Genomic DNA, 22,138 nt, shown 5'->3' on the forward strand with positions numbered 1-22,138 from the left:
TCTTTAGGTCAGAAGCTAGTAGAGTGGCACCAATTAGATGTATCATCTTTCTTGGACCAAGTGACAGGATTTCTGGGTGAACATGGGCAACTGGATGGACTTTCTAGCAGTCCCCCCAAAAAATGTGCCCGATCAGTAAGTATGAGTAAGAAGTGGTGACATAATTGTATGTAAGCATCTTATGTAAAATGTTTGATGTTAAGATAAGTAATGATAATGTAAATTATTAACAGTTACCATTTGTGACTATACTACATCTTAGATACCCACCTTTTTATTTCAATAATTTTCCATATAAGGCTTCCATCTTTTCAACGAAGTCATAATACTCATGTTCCCAGTCTCTGGGTACAGATGAGGTATAGACATATCACCTAAGATTTTGATTTAGATGTAAACAGTGTGAATATGTAGAACAAGAGGACTGATCTGGCAGATCTGGTAGTGGAGGCATCCTCTCCCTCAGGAACAGCACTGTGAGGGCTGGTATCCAAGTAGATGCAAAAGTATACGTGGTTTTTTTTGTTGTTGTTGTTGGAACACCTCTCATGGTATATAGCTTTAGGGCCTGTCTCTGACTCTTTTAGTTTATTTCTGTATTTAATTTCTGTAATCTGCTATTACTAGGCAGACCTCTTTGATAATTGGTATCCTGATTAGTTACAAGTAAGAGACCTGCAAAGACAGGCAGTCTTACATTGTTTATAGTAGCTGTTTCTGTTGTGGTGTCAGTAAAGATAAAAATCGTTTTATTAGAGCATATGACTTTGGCAGTCTACATCAAGTACTCAGTTACTTAAGTTATCACCTAGGATGAAGTACCTGTTTAAGGAAAAGCCTTAGGGGATAACATTCTTTTTAAGGAATTAAAACCAAAACCAGCCCTTTCCACCTTCTTTTCATGCTGCCATAACGGTGTCCATGAATGTCCTGGCTGATGCTCTCAACATCAACAATGCTGAAAAGAAAGGCAAATGCCAGGTCCTTTTTAGGCCATGCTCCATGTCTGGTTTCTAACTGTGATGATGAAGTATGGTTACATTTGGAAATTTGAAATCTTTGATAATCACAGAGCTGGGAAAATTGTTGTCAGCCTCACAGGCAAGTTAAACAAGTATGGAGCAATCAACTCGATTTGATATGCAGCTCAAAGACCTAGAAAAATGGCAGAATAATCTGCTCCCATCCCATCAGTTTTGTTTCATTGTATTGACAACCTCAGCTGGCATCATGGACCATGAGGAAGCAAGATGAAAACACACAGGAGGAAAAATCCTGGAATTCTTTTTCTAGGGATGTAAAACATAAGTATAATAAATGCCTCAATGGACAAAAACAACAACAACAAAACAAAAATTTCAGTGTTTCTTTAATTTCCCTAAGAGTTTCTTTTGCATTCATAAGGCTGATATTGGAAAAACCAGAACCTGAACCTGTGAGCCACTGGATTATGGCATAAATTGAGTTCACAACCTCACTATACCCTCTTTTAAGAGTTAAAGCACTTAGGGGCTGGACTTGTAGCTCAGTGGCAAAGTGCTTGCCTAGCATACGTGAAGCACTGGGTTCCATCCTTGGCACCACATAAAACTAAACAAACAAAATAAGGTATTATGTCTATCTACAACTAAGAATATTAAAAAAAATAAAAAAGAAGAAGAAGAAAAGTTAAAGCACTTAATGGGAAAGCCTGGACCATAAAATTGGGACAAATACATAGGAATGGATTTGGGTATCTGGTACCTCAAACCCTACCTTTGATTCCAAATTCTTTGAACTCTACAAATTTATTTCATCTGTGTGTAAAATAAACACCAATAAATAACAATTTAAACAAGAAAAATGCTTATTTTTCTCAGCTAAAAGGCCAGATAGGCAGTCTGTGGGTTGAATTCTCTGTATGTGCAGGAACCAGGTTCTTCCACTTTTTTATCCTCCTTCATCTTTAGTCTTGGTTTTTGTCCTGTGGTCACTGTCAGATCATATCTGTATTCCAAACATGGACGAGGAGAAAGGGATATCATCTTATTAACAAAGGTAAACAGCTACAGATAAGAGTCTATTTTAGCTGGACACATTTTCTTACACAAACGCAATTGAGATGCTATTAGTAAAGAGGCAGAGGAGAATGGATATGAGATAGGAAACAGTGTCATTATCTGTAGTCAGTCCAAACTGTTACATGTCATGTTGGGTACAAGTTTGCTTTTCTCTGTGTGTGATAAATTCACCTCAAGTTTATTTTTAAAAATTTTATACCTTTATTGATGTACAATTATTGTGCAATAAAATTGAACATATTTAAAATTTATGGTTGGCAGGTTTTAATGTTGACCCTTTTTTTCATTTGCTCATGCTAGAGAGCAAAAAAAGCACATGAAAACAAGTATTTCTTTCAGTGAAGTGCTATTCTGATCTCTGACCCATTTTTTTGTTATCTCTTAAATAATGAATTACAAGAGGTCTTTTTATATTCTAAATATAAGCCTTTTGTTGGATAAATGGTTTGCAGATATTTTCTCCCAGTCCATTATTTGTTTTCATTTTTATAACAGTGTCATTTGAAGAACAAGATATAAATTTTTGATGAAATCCAATTTGTCATATTTTCTTTTTTCTTTGTTTGGCACTGGGGATTGAACTGAAGAGTACTTAACCCCTGAGCCACACCTCCAGCCCTTTTTATTTTTTATTTTAAGACAGGGTCTTGCTAAGTTGCTTAGAGCCTCCCTAAGTTACTTAGGCTGGCCTCAAACTTACGATCTCCTGCCTCAGCCTCCTGAATTGCTGGCATTACAGGCATGCACTAGCATGCCTGGCTATCTTTTTCTTTATTACATACTTGTAACCTTTGAGTCTATTACAAAGTTTGAATTGATTTTTTAAATTAATTCATTTATTTTTATTGGTCCATTGTAATTAATACACAAGAGCAGGATTCCTTATGCCTTATTCATACATGCACATAACATAATTTGGCCAGTCTCATTCTCCAGTTACCTTCCCTTGTAGCACATTATCTAAAAGGTTGCCACTCACACACCCTAACCTCATTGTATCTATGCTGCTCTTTATGCACATATAATCCCAAGACCTCCCTTTTTATTCTGAATTATGATACATTAGCAAATATTTTGGAAGTTAAAATAATAGGTAGTCATGAATTTCTTTTTGTTGACTGAAGCAGGTTCAACAACTATGTAATGAGTAGTAAAAAGACTGGTGAATTAATTTTTGTATATAATGTTAATCTGTGGTTGAGTGGGATTTTTATGGTTTTTTTGCGTGTGTGTTAGGTTATTTGTTAGTTTCAGTATTATCTGATGAAAGGAATTTCCCTTCCCCCATTGAATTTGCCTTGGTACTTTTGTCAGAAATAAATCATGTATGTGCAGAACTGTAGATGGACTCAGACCAGTTCTAGTGATTAATAGTGTCTTTTACACCAACATTTCAGTGTTTTAATTAATGTAGCTTTGTAATGTCTTGAAATCACATGTTAGACTTCAAACTTTATCTTTAAAATTGTTTTTGTTATTTCAAGGCCTGTGCATTTCCATATAAGTTTTAGAACTGCTTGTAACTTTCTACTAAAAAAAAAAAAAAAAAAAAAACCTGGGATTTTTGTATGGAAATGTGTTGGCTTTATGGAGAATTTTGAGGAGAATTGACATCCTAACAATTGAATCTTCAGATCTGTGAACATGGAATATACCTCCTCATTTACTTGTCTTAATTTCCCTCAGCAGTGTTTTCAAGTTCTTACATATTGACCTTGTAGCCTGCAACCTCACTAAACTAATTCTAGTAGCTCTTTAGTAGATTCCTTAGACGTTCTTGTATCTTAAGTCATGTTGTGAGCAAATAAAGATTTTATTTCTTCTTTTCTAATTCTGAGGCCTTTTATTTGCTTTTCTTGCCTTAGTCCACTGGCTAAGATCTACCTTACAGTGTTACAGAGTAGTGAGATGAGATACCCTTATCTCATTTCTATTGTTAGGGTGAATGCATTCCGTCTTTTTTTTATTTTAAGTTGTCAATGGATATTTATTTATTTATTTATATGCAGTGCTGAAAATCGAACCCACTATCACACTTGTGCTAGGCAGGCACTCTACTGACTGAGCTACAACCCCAGTCCTGAATGCATTTAGTCTTTTACCACACAATTTCATGTTAACAATATATTTCTTATAGATATACTTTTATCAGGTGAGGAAGTTTCCTTCTCTTCCTGGCTTGCTGAGTTTTTATTGTGAGTGGATTCATGATTTTTTTTTTTTTAACATCTGTTAAGATTATCTTAGTTTTCTTCTAGTAAATTCCATTGGTTGATAGTTTTTAACATTAAATCAACCATGCGTTCTTGACCGAAAAACCACATGGTTATTATCCATTTCTTTTTCATATATTGTTGGATTTGATTTATTTAATATTTATTTATTTTGTGTGTTGAGTAGAGATGGAACCCAGGGCTCACACGTGCTTTTGCAAGTGCTCTACCACTGAATTACATCCCTACCTCTCTCCCCTTTTAAAATCACTGGATATTGAGACAGGATCTCTGTAAGCTGGCCAGAAACTTAGAATTCTCCTGCCTCAACCTCCCGAGTACCTGGGATTACCAGCATGTGTCCCCAGTTCTCAGCTGTTATAGGGATTTCTTTTGGTTTTTTGCTTTTGAGGGTTTTTTGTTGACGATCTGTCTTCCTTATAACACCTGTAATGTCTTCATCTGGTTTTGATATTCAGTTAATGCTGAACTCACAATAAAGTGGAAATTGTTTCCATGTCTTCTCTTTTCTATAAGAGTATGTGTAGAATTGTTATTATTTATTCATTAGTATTTGGTAATATTTACCAACTGGGTGTTTTAAACTACATGGGAAGTTTTAAACTACAAATTCAATTTTATTATGAAATACTTTTGGGGGGTACCTATTTGTTTTTGTTTGTCTTTTAATAGTTGTAGATGGACACAATTCCTTTATTTTTATGTGGGTGCTGAGGATCAAACCTAGTGCCTCACACACTAGGCAAGTTCTCTACTACTGAACTACAGCCCCAGCCCTCTATTTGTTTTTGAATGAGCTTTAGTAGGTGGTGTGTTTCTAGGGATCTGTCCATTTTATCTGAGAGGTTAATATATTGACAAAATTCATTATGTTCTCTTGTTATTCCTTTAATGACTGTAGAGACTATAGTTGGCCCCTCTTAATCCTGTTATTGGTAATTCGTTGGTTCTCTTTTTTCCTGATAGTCTCTCTGGATGCTTAACAGTTTTATTGGTCTTAAAGAGCCAGCTTTTGGTTTCACATTTTTTTTTTTTTTAAACCTGTTATGTTTCTGTTTTCTAAATCATTCATTATTTTCTGTCCTTTTCTGCCCTTTCCCCCTTTCTGGTTAGTTTGGGATTAATATTGCTTTCTTTTTCTGAGTGGATAGTTTTTGTTTTTGTTTTTTTTAATTTTTTTAATTGCCAATGGGTCTTTTATTTTATTTATTTATGTATGGTACTGAGTATCGAACCCAGGGCCTCACACATGCCAAGTAAGCGTTCTACCACTGAGCCACAACTCCAGCCCCTGGGTTTTTTTTTTTAAAGTGGAAACTTAGATACTGCTTTAGTTCAGATACCATAATTTTTTCTAGCTGCAATGGAAACTAGTAAATGGAATTTCTTAGGTGGACATGTTTTCTTTTTTTTCAGCGGTAGTACTGATGATTGAATCTACAGGTGCTCTACCTCTGAGCTTCATCCCCATTTTTTATTTTGAAACAGGGTCTTGCTAAGTTGCTAAAGCCAATCTCAAACTTCAGTCCTCCTGCCTCAGCTTCCTGAGTTGCTGGAATTATAGGCATTCACCACTGTGCCCAACTGCTAGACATGTTTTCTTTTATAAACATAATTAGAATTCTAAGAAAGAAATCAGAGGAGGGTGAACATTGAATGGGAACCTAGTAGTGTCTGTTGTATGCTGTACAATGTCATTATTATAAATCTGCAATCCACCTAAGCCATTGAATGTCACGTGGGTACATCTTCCTGCTTTTTGGGGGTGATAAACTGAACGTGTTTATTTTTAGATTTTTCTTTAATTTTTTGTCATGTGATTGATAGTAGAAATCAAAATGAGGTTCATTTTATTTTTGTCAGCAACACATTTTTTACCTTTATATTGTGGAGAAATTTAAGCATATTCAGAAATAGAAGGGATTTATGATGCAGTAGGTATTCATTAGTTAATTTCAGTAATCTGATTCCACCATATCTGCGTTATTTTGAAGCAAATCTCAGAATTTACTGTTTTGTTCATTAGTACTTTGGCATGTATCTTGATAAAGGCTTTTATTGTTTTTAAAGAACCATTTAAACCATTATAATACCATTTAGCTTTCCTAAAATTAACAGTAATTTCTCAAACATGGGATATCTAGTGTTCAACTTGATCTTACAAGTTTTTTCTCTATAGTGTGCTTGAGTCCAAATCTAAATAAGTTTTCCTCTAGTAATCCATATTTTGTAACACATTGTTCAGTGAAAACTGACATGAAAACTTTACCAAGGGGAAAAACTAAAAATTTGCATTTCTCCTTATCATAATGAATACTTCTATTATAATTAATCTTGGGAGAATTTTGTTATCATTTTCCTCTACTTTTGTATGGTATTTTGTTTTGAATGTTAGAAATTAGTGCTAGTTGAAGAGTATACTGGCGAGCAAGAAAGACGTCTTTTTCTATTGTTTAGTCATTTTAAAGAATAGTGTTTTGGCATTCGTGGTGGCACCTGCCTGGAATCCCAGCAATGGGAGGTTGATGAGGCAAGCTGGGCAACTTAATGAGACCCTGTCTAAAAATAAAACATAAAAAGGACTGAGGGTATAGCTCAGAAGTACGGTGTTCCTGGGTTCAACCCCCCAAACCGGGTCCCCCAAGGGGGCAAAAACATGGTGTTTGGGCTTTATATTTAAAACTTTAGTTCTTGTTGTTTTCTAAGCAAGGAATAAACTGTTTTCTTTGTTTTGTTTATTTTGATGCCAAAAATATGTGTTATTTTTATTTTTTAAATGTCCATTCCAATTTGACTTCATAAGACACGGTTCTTGCCCTCAAATAGCTTAAAAGTTAGCGGAAGAGCTGCAGTCAGCAGAAAATAATGATGGCGAGTTGAGTGTTATCGTTCTTATACTCTGTTTGGCCTGACTATTTTTGGTTTAACTGTTTTTTTTTTTTTTTTCTACTTGTGTTTTATGACTGCATCTCACAGGAGAGCCTTATAGATGCAAGTGAAGACAGCCAGCTAGAAGCTGCCATCAGAGCCTCCTTGCAAGAAACACATTTCGATTCAACACAGACAAAACAGGATAGCCGTTCAGATGAAGAATCTGAATCTGAACTTTTTTCTGGCAGTGAGGAGTTCATATCCATTTGTGGCTCTGACGAAGAAGAGGAGATAGAGAATCTTGCCAAATCAAGAAAGTCTCCTCACAAGGATTTGGGGCATAGAAAAGAGGAGAATAGAAGACCACTGACTGAGCCCCCTGCTAGAACTGAGCCTGGAACAACCACAAATCACCAGGGATTGCCAGCTGTGGATCCAGAGATTTTGGAGATGTCACCTGAAAAGTCAGATGGAATAGTGGAGGGGATAGACGTAAATGGTGGGTTAGATTTCAGACTTATTTAAAACTTAAATATTACTGAATGACTTACTTTGTTTATTTAAATTAATCTCCTATGCTAAACTCATATTATTGTCTTTTTCTTTCTTTTTAACTTACCTTAGGACCAAAAGCACAACTGATGTTGCGGTACCCAGATGGAAAAAGGGAACAGATCACTCTTCCAGAGCAAGCTAAACTGCTAGTAAGTATATCTAAGTGGGAAGCATTTTGGTTGGATCAGAGAAACTAATAAATTGAAGTACGTCCAGTGAGTGTTGCTTGATTTTTTGAAATAGGTGTTAGGTAACTGGAAACTTAACTGTGGTGAATCTTAATTCTAATTAATTTCCTTCCTAGATGTCTTAGGCAAGTAACATAGGTTATGTTCCATTCAACCTGTTTCTATTCCATGGTTATGTGGAATATAATTAGTTCTGGAAAAGGAGGAGTGGGTTTATTTGAAGACTTGGGATCCCTGGGTTTTCTAGTAGCTGTTACTACAGGGGTCTAGCAGGTTTTATCCTGGTGGTTTTTCTGTTTCATACCATTTTCCTCCCTGAATACCACTAGCTTTTGTTTACTCCTCAGCTTGCACATGATGTAGCCCATCATGGTTATGGAATTAGATTTTCATCTAATTCCACAGTAGATGGGCCTTTTCTCTTTATTTTTTAATTGCTAGAAAAGAGAATGAGTCTGATTTAGCTTAGCTTATGAATGAACCCCCACTGAGTCAGGTGTAAGTATCTAACCATTCTCTATGAATTGTGATAACTAGGATGATTTATTTTTATCTATTATTTATTTTGAGAAAAAAGAAAAGGAAGGTTTATTAGAGAGACACAGGGGACTCCTGTCCCAGAGGCTGTGATTCTGCCCATCAGCAGGAACAAGGGGCTTTTAAAGAGGTGAAGGGTACATTCCACATGTTCTCTATTGGAGTTGTAATTCACTTGTTAATTTGGGAGATAATGATTTCTGAGATCTTCTAGTGCCATCCCCATAGTCTAGATGACTTCATTACTATTCCTAAGGTGGGTAAGTGTTCCAGGACAGATAACTCTGTCTTGGATGGGGAAGAAAGGTAATCCTGTTTCCCCTGAGATGAAGGAGGGAGAAAGATTAGGAAGGAGAAGCAGGAGAGTAAGAGAAAGAAATGAGTCCATTTTAAAAATAAGTTGCAGTGGGAGGAGCAGCAAGGGCTATATTCAAAGCATAAAGTGGACCACTGTTATTTCCCCACTCTCAACTTCTGCATTCTATTTCTGTGGAAATATGGGCAACAATACCTCCAAGCTGCTTCCTGCTGAAAGAGGGTGAGGTTGGGGGAAATAATGCAAAGTCCCTTGTTCTCTGTCAGGTAGGATGTGGATGGTTGAAGGTATTCAGCCTCAGAGCAGTCCAGAAGGGCTGAGGATGTAGCTCAACAGGTAGAGTGCTTACCTAGCATGCACAGGACCCTGGGTTCAATCCCCAGCACCACCACCAAAAAAAAAAAAAAAAAAAAAAAAAAGAGGGCAGAGCAATCTAGGGCTCCACAGTGGCAGATGGCAGTTGACTGGACAAAGCATAAATAGGGCATGGATCATGCAGGTGACCAAGGGTGTCACAACTTCACTGAGTTTAGTTTCCTTTTTCTCAAAGTGGACTATGATGGAGCCACCCTCCTGCAGTTAGCTCTCAACAAGTTTGTATCCTCAGTATGAAAATGGCGCTTCTTGGAGAGCCAGGCCTGCCCAAGAAAGCTGCAGCAGGGAGTTGGGGCTGCTCTTGGGTTCCATCTAGGATGCCAGATTTGTTGCTCAAAGCAGGTCCTTGTCCTTAATGCCAGTCCAATAATGAGGACAGTTTTGAGAAAAAGGAAAAGGAAGGTTTATTGCTGTGCTCGCAAAAGAGAAACAGGGGATTCCTGTCCCCAAGGCTCTAATTCTCAATTAGACTGATTCTTGAAGACTACATGTGACTGGAGTACAGGTAGGGTCTGGCCTCTGGTGTTGACAACTAGACCGTCTCCTGGTCTAGTGCTTGTAAGGGGACAGAGGTGAGACAGGGGAACCAACAATTACAGTAGGTCCTCCTCCTTTATCCACTAAGATTTTAGGTACCTGCAATCAAAAGCAGTCTAAAAATATTAAATAGAAAATTCCAGAAATAATTCCTAAATTTTAAGTTGCACACCATTCTGAGTAGCTCCTTACAGTAAAATCTTAGACCATCTCACTTAGTCACCTGAGATCCGAATCATCCCTTTGTGCAGCATGTCCATTCTATATATACCCACCAGTCGAGTCATCTCTATTACCTCATCGACTATTGCAGTATAACAGTGCTGTCTTAACCCTTTAAAAATAAATATTTAATTATGTTTGTAAAAATATTTATACTTCAATGTCAGTAGATACATTTTTGCATTTATCATTTGGAGACCCTTATTAAACTTAATAATGGTTCCAAAGCTTAAGAGGAATGATGCTCTTTATTACAGTATATTGTTTTATGTTATTATTGTTTTTAATATCTTAGGTTTATATGTATAAGGAAAAACATAATATATGTGGGTCCATAATCTGTGGTTTCAAATATCCACTGGGGGGTCTTGGAACATATTCCCTGGGTACAGGAGAAACTACCATATAGATCACTCTTTTGAGAAGTTTGATTATAAAGCTGGAGGGAAGAGTGGGCTGTAAATAGAAGGAAAAAGGTGATTGGTGAGACTGAGCATGTTTAAGTCTGATGGGAAGCATCTGTAGAGAGGGAGAAACTAAAGAAATTATTAAATGGGATAATCTGTAGTGTTGCAGTTTCTGAAAAGACAAGAAGAAATCAACACACAGGTGGCAAAATTGGCCTATGTAATAAAAGGAAGACAAGAAAACTGATAAAAGTTTTAAAATGAGGACAGTATCTTGTAAACTGATTGGTTTTGTCTGTTGGGGAGATGATAATAATACTGTGTATTTCACTGACACATAGTATCCCTAAGTTATTGGATGCAAAGGGTTATATTGGTCCTTCTGCAAGGATAAACTTCAAACCAGGCATTGTGGCTCACACCTATAATTGAAGATAAACTTGAAGTACCTGAAAGAAAAATCTACACTTTATATTTTATCTAACATGATAGAAAATATTGTTGGCTTGGGGGATGTAATTCAGTGGTAGAGCACTTGTCTAGCATGCATGAGAACCCTGGGTTCAGTCTTTAGTACTGCAAAAGGAAAAAAAAGGGCAGTGTTTTATATTTAATTCATGTATGTATAGATTGCATTTTGATTCATTGTACACAGTGGGATACATCATTTCGTTTCTATGGTTGTACCATTCGTGTAATCATACATATACTAGCATCTCACCAAGTTGCTGAGGCCGTCCTTGAACTTGTGATCCTCCTGCCTCAGTCTCCCAGATCCCTGAGATTACAGGCATGTGCCATATTTCCTTTTATTTTCATCTCATAACTTTTTCTTTCTCTGTTTCTCATAGGCTTTGGTGAAGCACGTCCAGTCTAAAGGATATCCAAATGAACGTTTTGAACTTCTCACCAACTTCCCTCGAAGGAAACTGTCTCATCTGGACTATGATATTACATTACAAGAGGCAGGGCTTTGTCCTCAAGAGACTGTCTTTGTACAGGAAAGAAATTAACACCATGGCCTGACCTCTCTCAGCTTACCCCTTTTTTCCCTTTTCCTGTGAGATACCATGTCACTAAGTATGCGTTTTGGCTCATAGGACCATAGAGCCAAGTTGGCAAGCAAGTCACCTGCCTTCTCTTTTATTTCTTGTTCTCACCTGTAATCAGTCTCTTTCTCCCTTTTCTCCCCCTCTTTCCTCTCCTATTCTCTTATTTTTTCCATGTCCTTCCTTCCTTAACTATTCTGGTGACCAAATGAAAGTGTATGGATAAATCTCTCCTAGTACTGGCAGCAGGAAATGTGTGTTTCAGTAAGTGATCTCTTGCACGGCACTTTTTTGGGATCAAATGATACTACTTCTCAGACTTCTTTGACAAAGAATGGCTAGATTCAGAATAAGAACAACCTCCCTATTTTGTAAGCCCCCATTTGTAGTAAGAAGAACTTCTCAACCAATTTTTCTGTTGTTGTTCTTCATGTAGGAAATAGCAAATAACAAAATATCCAGGCTTTCGTTTACATGGAAAAAGCACCATAATTATTGCTTATCATATTTAAAAATTTTTTTCCCAAAGAATTCCCATCTTCCATTCTGCAAGAGCTATTCCCATGGTACATGTTAGTGGCAGAATGAGCGTTCGGTGTAGGGTATGTAGCATGGAATGGCTTTCGGTGTCCAATCCTGAGATAGCATTCTTCATTACTACTCTATTATATTGATCCTGCTCGTCCTAGTATGGACACTTAGTGAGCATATTGTAGTGACTGGGATAGGAAGGTGCTTACTCTTTTTGCCAGTACAGCATATTAGTTCCTTTGGCTCCTCCATTGTCTGGGTCCACAGCAATCTAGGAAGGCAGCTATTCAATAATCATGCAGTACAATGGCTTGTAATTGTAACCACTGTGGTTATGGATTGTCCTATGTGCTTAAGGCATACTTGGGTATGTCCCAGGGGTAAAAGAAAAACATGCAGCTGAGAGTTGCTAACCATGTTCCTTTGGTTATAAATAATGATTCATTTTTTACCCCTGGTGGGAGTAATCTCTAAAAGGCTCTGGTGACTGGCCTTTAATTCCTCACACTGTTTTCTTTCAAAAGGTATGAAAACAAAGTCTCTAAGAGGAAGACCTTTAAACTAAATTCTTGAAAAGACTACATTTTAGTAAGGGATGATGGAGATTACCAGTGATCTTCAGATGTTGTGGTGTTTTCCGACAACAAAAGCCACATTCAAATTGTAGTTGGTGAAAACTTCTTTCAGTATTATTTAGAAAAAACCATCTTGAATCTATATAATACTGTTTACTTATCAGTTTCACTATGTGCTCAACTCTTCGTTTGAGCTTTAAACAGAGTCCTCTGACAGGATGGTAGTGATCTGGTGGCAAAATCAGAACTTGTTATAAAACCATTTATATAGAATGACCTGTTTTATCAGTTGGGGGTTTGGATTGATTCTTCTACTTGAGGAACATATGGTAAATTGCTATTGCTCAGAGACCTTTTAGGTTCCCATCTACTTTAAGATCACTCTCTTGGCAACTAGGGGATTTAAAGAAAAAAGAAAAAAAGAAAAAAAAAAACTGTGTGTTGCTAGTACACAATTATAGAATATGGTTTTTAATGGTTGGATTTTGAGGGACCCTTCCTAAAGAATGAGTTATGTATCTCCTCAAGGAAATCATGGAAAATTCTGTTATTCTTCAGTGAGTCCTTTCGAATTAATGTTCTTAACATTTTTTTCTAAGTCTGTGTAAGTGCTTATGTATACGTATATAATTGTATAAATATTTATAAATATATTTATATAATTGAAATTTCATTTATACCTTGAGTCAAAGTTCTCTCTTTAGATCGGTGACTGAATAATACCACTTTGGTGTTTTTCATAGGCTCTTGAGGCTTAACTAGCAGCTTCTGGTTTATTGAGGAAACATGGTTTTTATGTTAATTCCTCAGTTATATCTCTGAACTTGGATAACTGACTTGCTATCTGAGGAATAGAGCTATATACTTGAAGGTACAGTAGAGGGTAAAAAACTTGTTGGTAGTTAGTCAAGGTCAGAAATCTAAAAATTCATGGAGGCACAGGGTAAGAAGTGAGGATGTGCTCAGCTTTGTGCTTTGCTAGCAGCTATCTTCACTCCCAGCAAAGTCACAGCTAAAACCCAAATTGGTCAAAATTCTGAGAATTTTCCCTATGGAACTGTTTCATCCTCTTTCCTACTAACTTCTCTTTATAAAACATATCTTGAAGTCCTGAGGCAGCATGCTCATAAATGAGAGGATGTGGTTCCTTCTGATATGCTCAGCACTGGCAAACCAGGTATTAAAAACCAAAGTGACTTTTTCATCTTAAGTTACTATGAGATGACTGAGCATATGTTTGATTTAAGTACAAGACAGGGCATGGTACATTCATCCATCCTGGATACAGTCAGATGTTTAGAGTACAGAATGTAGAGGATTTTGTTTCATTTTGAAGCAGGAGTATACTTATCTTGTGGTGGATAGAGAGACCCATGAGGAGAAGTTATGGATTATACTTGGGAAGCATAAATGCAAAGTATTGCTTTGCTCAACTTAATGTATTTAGGGAGTATGCTTGCTCCAGTTTGCCTTATTTCCTCTGCAAGTTCCTTTGCTTTTTGATGGAGAGGTTTTATTGAATAGATTAATGAGGTCAGTAAGGTTAGATAAAAATAGTCACTCCCCCTGTAGGTATTGGAAACAACTTAAAAGAGTTTTAAAAAGGTATGGAGGACAAGAACAAGATAGACTTTGAGAGTGACAAAAGTATAGGGAGATGGAATGAAAACTAGCAAGGAAAAAAGTGGGAGAGGAACACTTTATTGATATGATTTAGGAAGAAACCAGAGCAGAGAAAGAATAGTGCCAAATGCCGGAAGAACAAGGAACTAATTTAACTAGTGTGTGCTGTGTTCTTCATGTGCTTTTTCTCCTTAAGTCTTCCTACAAACCCTACAAAATGTATAATTTCCCAATTTAACAAATAAGGAAGAAAATTAAAGTTCATAGAACTTGTTCAGGATGTCACAACTAGTAAGTGGCAAATCTAAATTGGAATTCAGAGTCCATTCTCTTTTACCCTGGTGCTGTGTTCTCCCACATAAAGGAAATCTGCCCAAAAGATTATCTTCTCATTGTTTGGCTTTGCAAATTACAGTTGGTTTTGTTTCCTTATAGCTAGGGGGAGTAGTTGAGGTAAAGCTTGTGGAATTTGCATTGTGCCTATAAATTCTTACTTATGCCATAATTTTGAGAGACTAATTATTAATAATTGCTTTTTAAGAATGATGCACTGATGAAAATGTGAAAGGAGAATAACTAACATTATTTGCCAAGAATAAATGTAAAGGATAAAAAAGAATTTTCTTTCTTTAACCATTTTTCAGAAAAGATACAATTAATCTTTTCTATAACCTATCCATGCTAAATTATTGAACCTTCTGTGTGTTTTTTGATGTTCTATAAAATTCTACTTCCTTGACCCAATAAGGCAACAGTTATCTTTTGAGTCCTTATTCAAAATTGGAAATATTTTGAAATCTAAGATCTGATTCTTGACTGTTTATCCAATTAAGGAGACACACTACACATAAGATCATTGGAGAATATGTAAATGTTTGCCTTTCCCAGATTGAACTTTAATTACAATAGACGTTTAGAGAAAGGAAGGAATAGTGTAGGCTTTAGTTAGATAAGTCTTCACAAAGAAGACAAAGGTGGTAAACACTGTAGCTCAAATATTTTTTTTCATCTATATTCTTTAGCTTCACCTTTTGTAACTACTGGATTTTAGGTTCAGTAAGACATAACCAATACCCAAGTATCAAAGGATTCTTGATCCCCAGCACTAAAGATTCTTAACTATTAGATCTTACTTGGACACTTAAGAAAAACACAAGAGGAAGCTACTAGCAACTGAAAAATAAAGTTTTAACCCTGGTACAAATTAAACATAGTGTATTTTGTAATTTATGCAGAAAGGGCACTATATTTAGTTATAAGTGCACTTGGGTAATAGCTATGCTAATTAACTTACCTTGGCAAGTCTCTTTCTACCTCTGAGTCTTGGGTTCCTCATCCAAATAATTGGAAATCTGACTCGATTAATAATTCTCAATCTTTTCAAGTAAAAGTACTTATAATTCTAAATTTTGGCATGGGTATGGAATTGTGGGATTAACTGTGAATATAAATTCCATAGAGAAAATGTAATGTGCACCTGGAATTGGAAAGCCCTTGGAGAAACTCTAGGCATCCACATACTGTAGACCACTGAGTTGCATTACCTCTAAAGTCCTTTCCCACTCCAAAATTTTATGCATCTGGTCTTTCCCTTTTGTTATATATTATCCTTAGGCTTATTAAAAGTGTTCTTGTTAATCTGTTCCTTTGCTTTTTTTTTCCTGTGTCCAGGTATCATTTGCCCAATAACTTGATATAACCATTCTGTGATGACTGAAATTCCCCCAAAGGAAAGTGTAATAGTTATATAGATCTAGTAATGACCTTTTAAACAATTCATTAATTTTTAACACGTAATGCTGTGTGCCCAATTGATGTTTAGTACAACTAAAATGTAATTAATGAGAACCAAATACATCACTGGTGCTGGAGTTGATTTTTATTTTATGTACTTTAAACAAAGGACTTAACTGACTCAGCAATTGTTAGGAAACTGATTTAAGTTTGGGTGGAAACAACTTTCAGGACCCCATTAAGTTGACTTTTAAAAATAGTTCATATCCTGTAGAGTGTGTCTTTATTGTTTCAGTCTCTCCCTGTCCCCACTTTTGGCCAATTTTTTCATTTAACTACTCTGTAGTAAATTATGCAGTACAGGCTAATGAATAAGCAATGTCTTGTTGTATAGCTAAAAGAAGACATCCCCTCCCCCCCCCCCAAAAAAAAAAAAAGAGTAAAAGAAGAACCAACCTTCTGCTGTTTTCCAGTAATACAAGTGTTGATGGACAGGCCACTTAAAAATAGCTATGAATTATGAATATTCAACTTCATTGGTTTGCCTTGCTTATTAGCATTTCAGTTATTGTCTTGTCATGAAACAGTATTGCAGAGTACACCACACATTTTAGAACAGTGCAAGGATGTTCTTTAGAACTGATAGTAACCAGAAGAATACCACTCCAATATATTAGTTTCCTCTATTACATAGAGGTTGGGTATTTCAAGGATGATTTTCTTGATTTTGACTTACCTGTGTCAATCCTGTTGAACAGCTTAAAATCAAGGTTTGTCTTTTTTTTTTAAATAGAGATTATGGTTTCCTTGGTTAATTTTTCCTATGAAGTGAACTCATGATTATTGGATGTGATGAAAACTTTAATTGGAAAATCTTTTGCAATCTTTCTCTTTTGCTTCTCTTTTCTATTGATTTTGACATTCTCTGAAAATTAGTCATGATTTTTAATTAATTGGCTATGTTTAAAAAATTTAACTTCTGAGTCTTAATATGTAATGTTTCTCATTTTTTTATAAATTAATATACAAGGGAAGAATTTGAGGCAAACATTTTTTAAATAGTCATTTTATCTCTACTTAAGGAGAATTCTCTTATTCCAAATAGAATGGCTGACTATGACACCACTACCTTCTGACATACAGTTGCTGTTGTATTGCTCAGAATCTTGGCCATTCTCATAAACATGATGATGTTTGGCCATATGTTTTATATGGTCTTTTTCTGCTCTGTGATCCCAAAGTAATGTTGGGTAATCCAATATGAATTCTTAAACCATAATTTAGCATTTCTGTAATGAGATAGTTTAAAAAGATAACCAGATAAATTTGTAGAATCACACGTACAAAAAACCAATTACAGTATTTTTGCCTAAGAATAATCACATATTAATCTATAAATATGGGAACTTACCTTTCTAGAGTTAATTATGGCAATAAACAGCAAGTTTTTGTTTATTTAATGGTATTTCCTCTGTGGAAACCAAAATATCCTAAGATTTTATATGCTTTATAAGGTCACTTGATTTTCAAACTGAAAGAATAGCAGGACAAGCTGGACTGAACATAAGTAGTATTTTATCTTCATTAGGAAAGAAGTCATTATCTAGGCTACCAAGTCATTCACTCACTAAAAAAATTGAAACAAATTATTAAATATGACCTGTAATTAATTCTCCCTTTCTTAACATCTTTTTTATTTGCCTTTTTCATAAACTTAAGGGAATCTTAACTGATATGAGATTTTTGATTTGAGACCATTCCCTACTAGTCTTCTTTTTCCACAATCTTAGTATTTGACATGCATTTCACCAGAATCCATTTCAGTTACTGACTTTGAAAAGTTTATACCAGTTGAATACCTTGCTGTTTTGAACAAAATGATTTTATTATATGCTTTTCTAACGTCTGCGGTGTTCTTAATGGAATATATCAGAGGACATAATTCCAAAAATTGATTTATGACACTAATCATATGCTCTTAATAACTTTTTGGTAACTTTATTGCACCGTTTATTGATCCTCACATAGAGTGACCATTGCCACCAGGAAAATCTCCTTTTACCTGCTAATTAGAAGGAAAGTATGTTACCTCCACTTTTCAGTTAATGTGTAATGTATAAATTTGTAATAGAGGTTGTTTATCTTACCCATTTGGGAACTTGGGACTTGTTGCTTTCCCTCCAGTTTGCAACTACTATTTTAAAATACCTGCTGGGAAACACTAAAGCTGTGAGGTGATCCTCTAGTCTTAGATGTGGAGAAATGAGTACCAATGGATGCTAATAGGAAACAGACTTTGAGGGGCTTCCATCCAAGCTTTGATATGAATCGGTTAGACACAATTTTTCACTCTTCTAAGAATCTCCTCCCCCCCAGAATGGTTTTTCTTTTGATAGTTAATAAATTCTAAGCATCTGGTGTACTTTCCCTCACCCCTTAATCTTTAAGGCAGTCCTTTTCCTAGTAGGTATTCATTTATTGTTCCTTGTAAACTTTTCTCAAGAGTGTGGGCTCTGTGCATGCTTTGTATGAGTTCAATTTGAACAATGTGTTTAGAATCACCTGAGATGTCCAATTCTATCATTTCTTCACTAATTGTGTTTTTAAACATCTTTCATGTCATTTTCCAAACCTTCCCATCTTATTCAGAGAAGTTAGTCAAAGAATGAAATTTGTTTGGGGATCGGGATGAGGGTGGGTTGGGGACTTGAGTGAAGTCATCTTGGGGTATGTGCTTTAAAAGTGTTTGCTCAAGCAGTTCCTAACAGTATTTAGAGATTCCCTGGGATGTTTGTGTACTGAGCTTATTCTGGATAAAGTGGTGGTCTTACAGAGATTTCATTTCTTAGTGCAGGACAGGCTCTAAATTTAATCTGTTTATAACCTCGTTATTGAATCCAAGACAGTAATGGACAGAGACAGTGCTCTTATTGTAGTGTTTTCTGCCTAGTGCTCCCTAAAATGCCCATAGAGTTCTCAGTTTTCTGGGCCTTTAATCCCATGGTGCTAGGAGATATTTGTTTCTGCAGCTCTTCCCAAAAGTGAAAGGTTTTGGGACCAGTGAGTAAGGGGTAACTAGACCATCCATTAAATTTTGTTGTTGTTCAGGATATACTAGAGATCCTCCTATATATCTCGTAAGTGATAATAAAGGTGCTAGGGAAAACCTTAAATTTGAAGACACATGGAGGTGATAAAAATCTGAACTTAAAGGAGAAAAACATACCATTAGGTAAGACAGAGCTGTAACTGCTAGATAAGACTCAATGGAACTTCCACTTGCTCTAAAACCAGGGAAATCTTAGATAACTGGGTGTGATCTATCTATAGATGAACACAGTCTATAGGTAAACACTTTCTAGAGTGAGAATTTCTCACAGTTGAAAACATCCTCTGGTTTTGGCTGTACCAAATTGTGAATATTCTTGCTGTGTTGTACCCAGTTGCTTTATATTAATACTGCAACTTGAATTGGGGAGGGTGGGTGGGACATCTGGGTGGGGGAGGGAGGGGAGTGGGACGATAAGTCTTTTGAAGACATCAGCTCACTGTGCTGAGAGAGGGACCAAACTCAAGGAAACCTCTGATCTATAAATTCAACTGCTGCATTTTTTTATAAATACATGTAAATGTCCTGTTGTAATATTTGATCTTGGAAATAAAAACAAAAGCTTTTCAGTATTAGCTTTTTTGTATGGTTTTTGTGTTGTAAGACTCTTAAGTACTACTTTCATTCATGTAATTCAAAAGCTTTCCCTTGTATTCTCATGTTTTAAGTCACGTAGTATTTATTGACAAAGGTTAAATCATAGTCCCACTGTAAAGTGTCACATTTACTAGTTTTTAAAAATCTACTCTTAGTAATATGTTGAACATTTGTGGTAAGCACTCTAAATGGTTGAATGATGAATACATTGAGTGGGGTTAGCTAGCATCGTTAGCAAACTATGATTCTATATTTGATAGAGTTGAGCAATTCAAGCAACTAATCTTTCAGACCATCAGTAGCAACTAATTATGGACAAGTGAAAGAAAGATAATTACCAAATAGAAGAAAAGCCAAGAAGTAGAAATTATTTTCTGTAATAGGTAGAAATTGAGGTTGCTGCCAGGTGATGTGGTACACACCTGTAATCCCAGCTGCTCAGGAGGCTGAGGCAGGAGGATTGCAAGTTTGAAACCAGCCTCAGCAACTTAACAAAACCCTGTCTCAGAAAATAAAAAGGAATGGGGATGAAGCTCAGCGGTAGAGCATCCCTGGGTTCAATTTTTGTAGTGATCAGGAGCTGGTAGAGAATTCTACTTAAATTGGATGTTGGGGAGTTAACTTTCAGACTGAGACCTGAAAGATGAAAAGAAAGTGATCCATGCTAAGAATAGGAAGAATAAATGCAAAGGCCATGAAGCAGGGAGGTGGGTATTTGAGATGTTGAGAGAAGGCTAATTGGCATGTAGTGAGCAAAGGCACATGTGTGGCATAGGATGAGTAAAAACCAGACCCTGCAGGGCCTTCAGCCCTGGTTAGGAGCTTGGATATTGTTTTGAGTATATTGAGCAAGTGTGGAAAGTGAATTGGAAGAAAGCAAAAGAGTAGAGAGACTTGCAGTGACGAAGATGGAAAGCAAAGGTTTCCTGTTGTAGAGAAGCAGCAGTGGACTGGAAAACTATATTTCAGAGACACATTTTGAAAGTAGAAATTAAAGGGTTTGCTGATGGATTGAATGAGGGAATGAAGGAAAAAGAAGTCAAGAATGACAGTTTCTAGCAGGTACATAGTATTGTTATTGTGTAGACAATGGGTAGGTCAAACAAGTTTAGGAAGAAATGTGTTAACTGATGGCAAATGGAGCTATATAGGAAGTTGGACATGTGATTCTAAAAACTTAAAGGAGAGTGACTACAGTTAGAAATCTGAGAAGTCATCAGCAGGATTGATGGAGTTTAATACTATGAGGTCACCGAGGGAGAAATTAAAGAAGAGGGTCCAGAACCCAGCCCTGGGGAACACCCGCAAATAGAGACCCTCTGGGAGGTGTAGCCAGTGAGAAGAGACATCCAAGTGGGGTGATGGAGCCAAGAGAGAATGTCAGGATGCTGTCTAGGGGTCTAGTAAAAAGGACAGTGAAGTGTTCACTAGATAAACAAAGTCACGGAAGACCAAGAACAGTTTCAGTGCAGTGTTAAAACTGGAAACCTAATTTGAGTGGGTTGAGGTTTGTAGTATTTTTATGCTAGTGAAGAAAGAAAAAAACAGTAAAACTTCCTCTTAAATAGACCAGTATAAATGACAGCTCTTTCAACATCTTTTTGCTTCCTTTTTTTCCTTCTCTCCAATTAAGGAAATGTGCTTTCTGATTGTCAGTTAAGTTTGAGCCCACCCACATGAAAGATTAGTCAGTTACTCTTATCTGGAGAGGATTGGAAAACAGCTGGTCTGATTGTTTAGCTATGTCATCTTTTCCCTTTTCCTTCTGCATGAATTCCATTTTCTCAGCTTCCTCTATTCCTTACTCAAATTGTACTTCCAAACCCCATAATATCCCCCAGAACGGAATATCTGTTTATGCTGCTTTCCCAAGCTTTTCAGCCGTGGGAAGCTTTTTATATCACTACTTAAGTTTTCTACCCCTGGCCCTGTTTGTAATTTGACTCAGACTCCCAGCTGCTCTTTCCTACAAATATTGCCAACAGAATAATGATTAGTCTCCAATCCAACCAAAATCTAAGAGAATGCCATTTGTGAGCAGGTAATGCTTTCATTCTTTCATGGCAGTGACCAGGCCTCTGTTACTATAAAAGCCTTACCTAAGGGAAGAGAGGAAATTGTACTAGTGGTGGAAATGAACTAAGCCTATTTATCACAAGCATACAGTTTCTAAAAGAAGTGTCTTCAGGCACGGTAGCTCACGCTGGTAATCCCAACAGTTTGGGAAGCTGAGACAGGAAGATCACAAGTACAAAAAGCTAGCCTCATCAACTTAGATCCTAAGCAACTTAGTGAAACCCTGCTTCAAAATATAAAAAGGGCTGGGGGTGTGTCTTGATTTGTTACATGACCTTGGGTTCAAAGTGTTTTGTTCATCAGATTGATCATTGAATTGTTACAAAGTGATCCTAAAGAGCAAAGACTGCCATCACCAGAACTCCCCACCACCAACAAAGTTGGGCACTAAGGAGTTAAAGCCAAATTCTAACACTGACCCATGTTTCATGAGCACCACATTACTAATATCCATATAAGAATGTCAGCTCTCGGGCTAGGGATGTAGCTCAGTTGGCAGAGTACTTGCCTCACATGCATAAGGCCCTGGGTTCAACTCCAGC

General features: G+C 36.4%; 1 protein-coding gene across 1 annotated transcript in view; it reads left to right on the top strand.

Annotated features, from left to right (window-relative positions):
• Nucleotides 1–16,253, top strand: part of Ubxn7 (UBX domain protein 7) — a 62,565-nt gene extending 46,312 nt beyond the window's left edge. The window contains exons 8-11 of the mRNA XM_047564271.1: nt 8–135; nt 7,271–7,664; nt 7,790–7,869; nt 11,154–16,253. Coding sequence (XP_047420227.1) covers nt 8–135; nt 7,271–7,664; nt 7,790–7,869; nt 11,154–11,315 — 764 coding nt within the window. The 3' untranslated portion in view covers nt 11,316–16,253. The remainder of the gene's footprint in view (nt 1–7; nt 136–7,270; nt 7,665–7,789; nt 7,870–11,153) is intronic.
• The last annotated feature ends 5,885 nt before the right edge of the window (nt 16,254–22,138 follow it).

Source organism: Sciurus carolinensis, chromosome 9 (genome assembly GCF_902686445.1).
Source record: "Sciurus carolinensis chromosome 9, mSciCar1.2, whole genome shotgun sequence".
NCBI lineage: Eukaryota > Metazoa > Chordata > Mammalia > Rodentia > Sciuridae > Sciurus > Sciurus carolinensis.